Below are 1005 nucleotides of genomic sequence, written 5' to 3' on the forward strand. Positions count from 1 at the left end.
TGACAGTCTTCCAAGCTTAGATAAGCATCGTCAAAATCATGGCTCATGACAATGGTCACATCACGGGCCACATGGGTATCATCCAAAGACAAATAGGTCTGGAAAATTCCAAAAAGATCGAGAGAACAGCCATCCACACCCGAAATAGATGTGTAGCGATGCTCTTGCTCCTATGTTACAAGTTTGCTCCCGCTCATTCCAAGTTAACTTGGAAGGATATTTACGAAATAAAATCGTTCTAACACAAGTCCTTGCCTACCTGCTTTATTGGTGACCCCGACGTTGTTCTCACGCGTTACGTGATTACATCCTTGCAATCATGGCCGAATCAAAGGATAGTTTGGTCGTGGACCCTGTTATTTCGGCTCTACCATCTCAGTCTTCACTCTCTTTGGTCTCGGTCAAACTGCCTCCCTTTTGGGCAGTGCAACCCAAGGTGTGGTTTGCCCAAGCCGAGGCTCAATTCGTGCTGCGAGGCATAGTGACGAAGGAGACAAAGTATCAGTACCTTGTGGCTTCTTTGGATCAAGATGCTGCGAAACGGGTTGTCGACCTAATCTCGGATCTTCCTTCAAAAGGAAAGTACGAGATGTTGAAGACCCGGTTATTGGCCACCTTTTCCCTTTCGCCTTATCGAATGGCCCAACTCCTTTTGGAGACCTTGCCCTTGGGGGACAGGCGCCCTTCACACCCGCCTACATCGAAAGTGGGGAAAGAAGGCTTTTCGTTGTGAACTCCCATATTCGTTCGCCAGTTCTTCCAAGATTAGTATATCTATGGTCCAGGGAAACTTGCAAGACGGCCTCCAATAAACAAGATTGGTGGTCGATTACTCTATAAATAAACAATATAACTTACCTGGTTGATTCTGGCGCTCAAGTGTCTGTCTTACCAGCTTCTCGGACAATGCGATCAAGACTGGGAGTGTCTGTTTTTGCTGCCGCTAATGGATCAAAAATAATGTGTTTTGGAACCCCTACCTGTAAATTGAGTTTGGGGAATTCT

General features: G+C 46.3%; 1 protein-coding gene across 1 annotated transcript; it reads left to right on the plus strand.

Annotated features, from left to right (window-relative positions):
- The first annotated feature begins 319 nt into the window (after positions 1–319).
- LOC131882468 (uncharacterized) lies at positions 320–733 on the plus strand. The gene has a single exon (XM_059229615.1). The coding sequence runs from the start codon at positions 320–322 to the stop codon at positions 731–733; it is 414 nt and encodes a 137-aa protein (XP_059085598.1).
- The last annotated feature ends 272 nt before the right edge of the window (positions 734–1005 follow it).

The sequence above is a fragment of the Tigriopus californicus genome, chromosome 6 (genome assembly GCF_007210705.1).
Source record: "Tigriopus californicus strain San Diego chromosome 6, Tcal_SD_v2.1, whole genome shotgun sequence".
NCBI lineage: Eukaryota > Metazoa > Arthropoda > Copepoda > Harpacticoida > Harpacticidae > Tigriopus > Tigriopus californicus.

Excerpts from the sequence above, each read along its gene's own strand:
- LOC131882468 (XM_059229615.1), top strand. The coding sequence starts at position 320 with ATGGCCGAATCAAAGGATAGTTTGGTCGTGGACCCTGTTATTTCGGCT.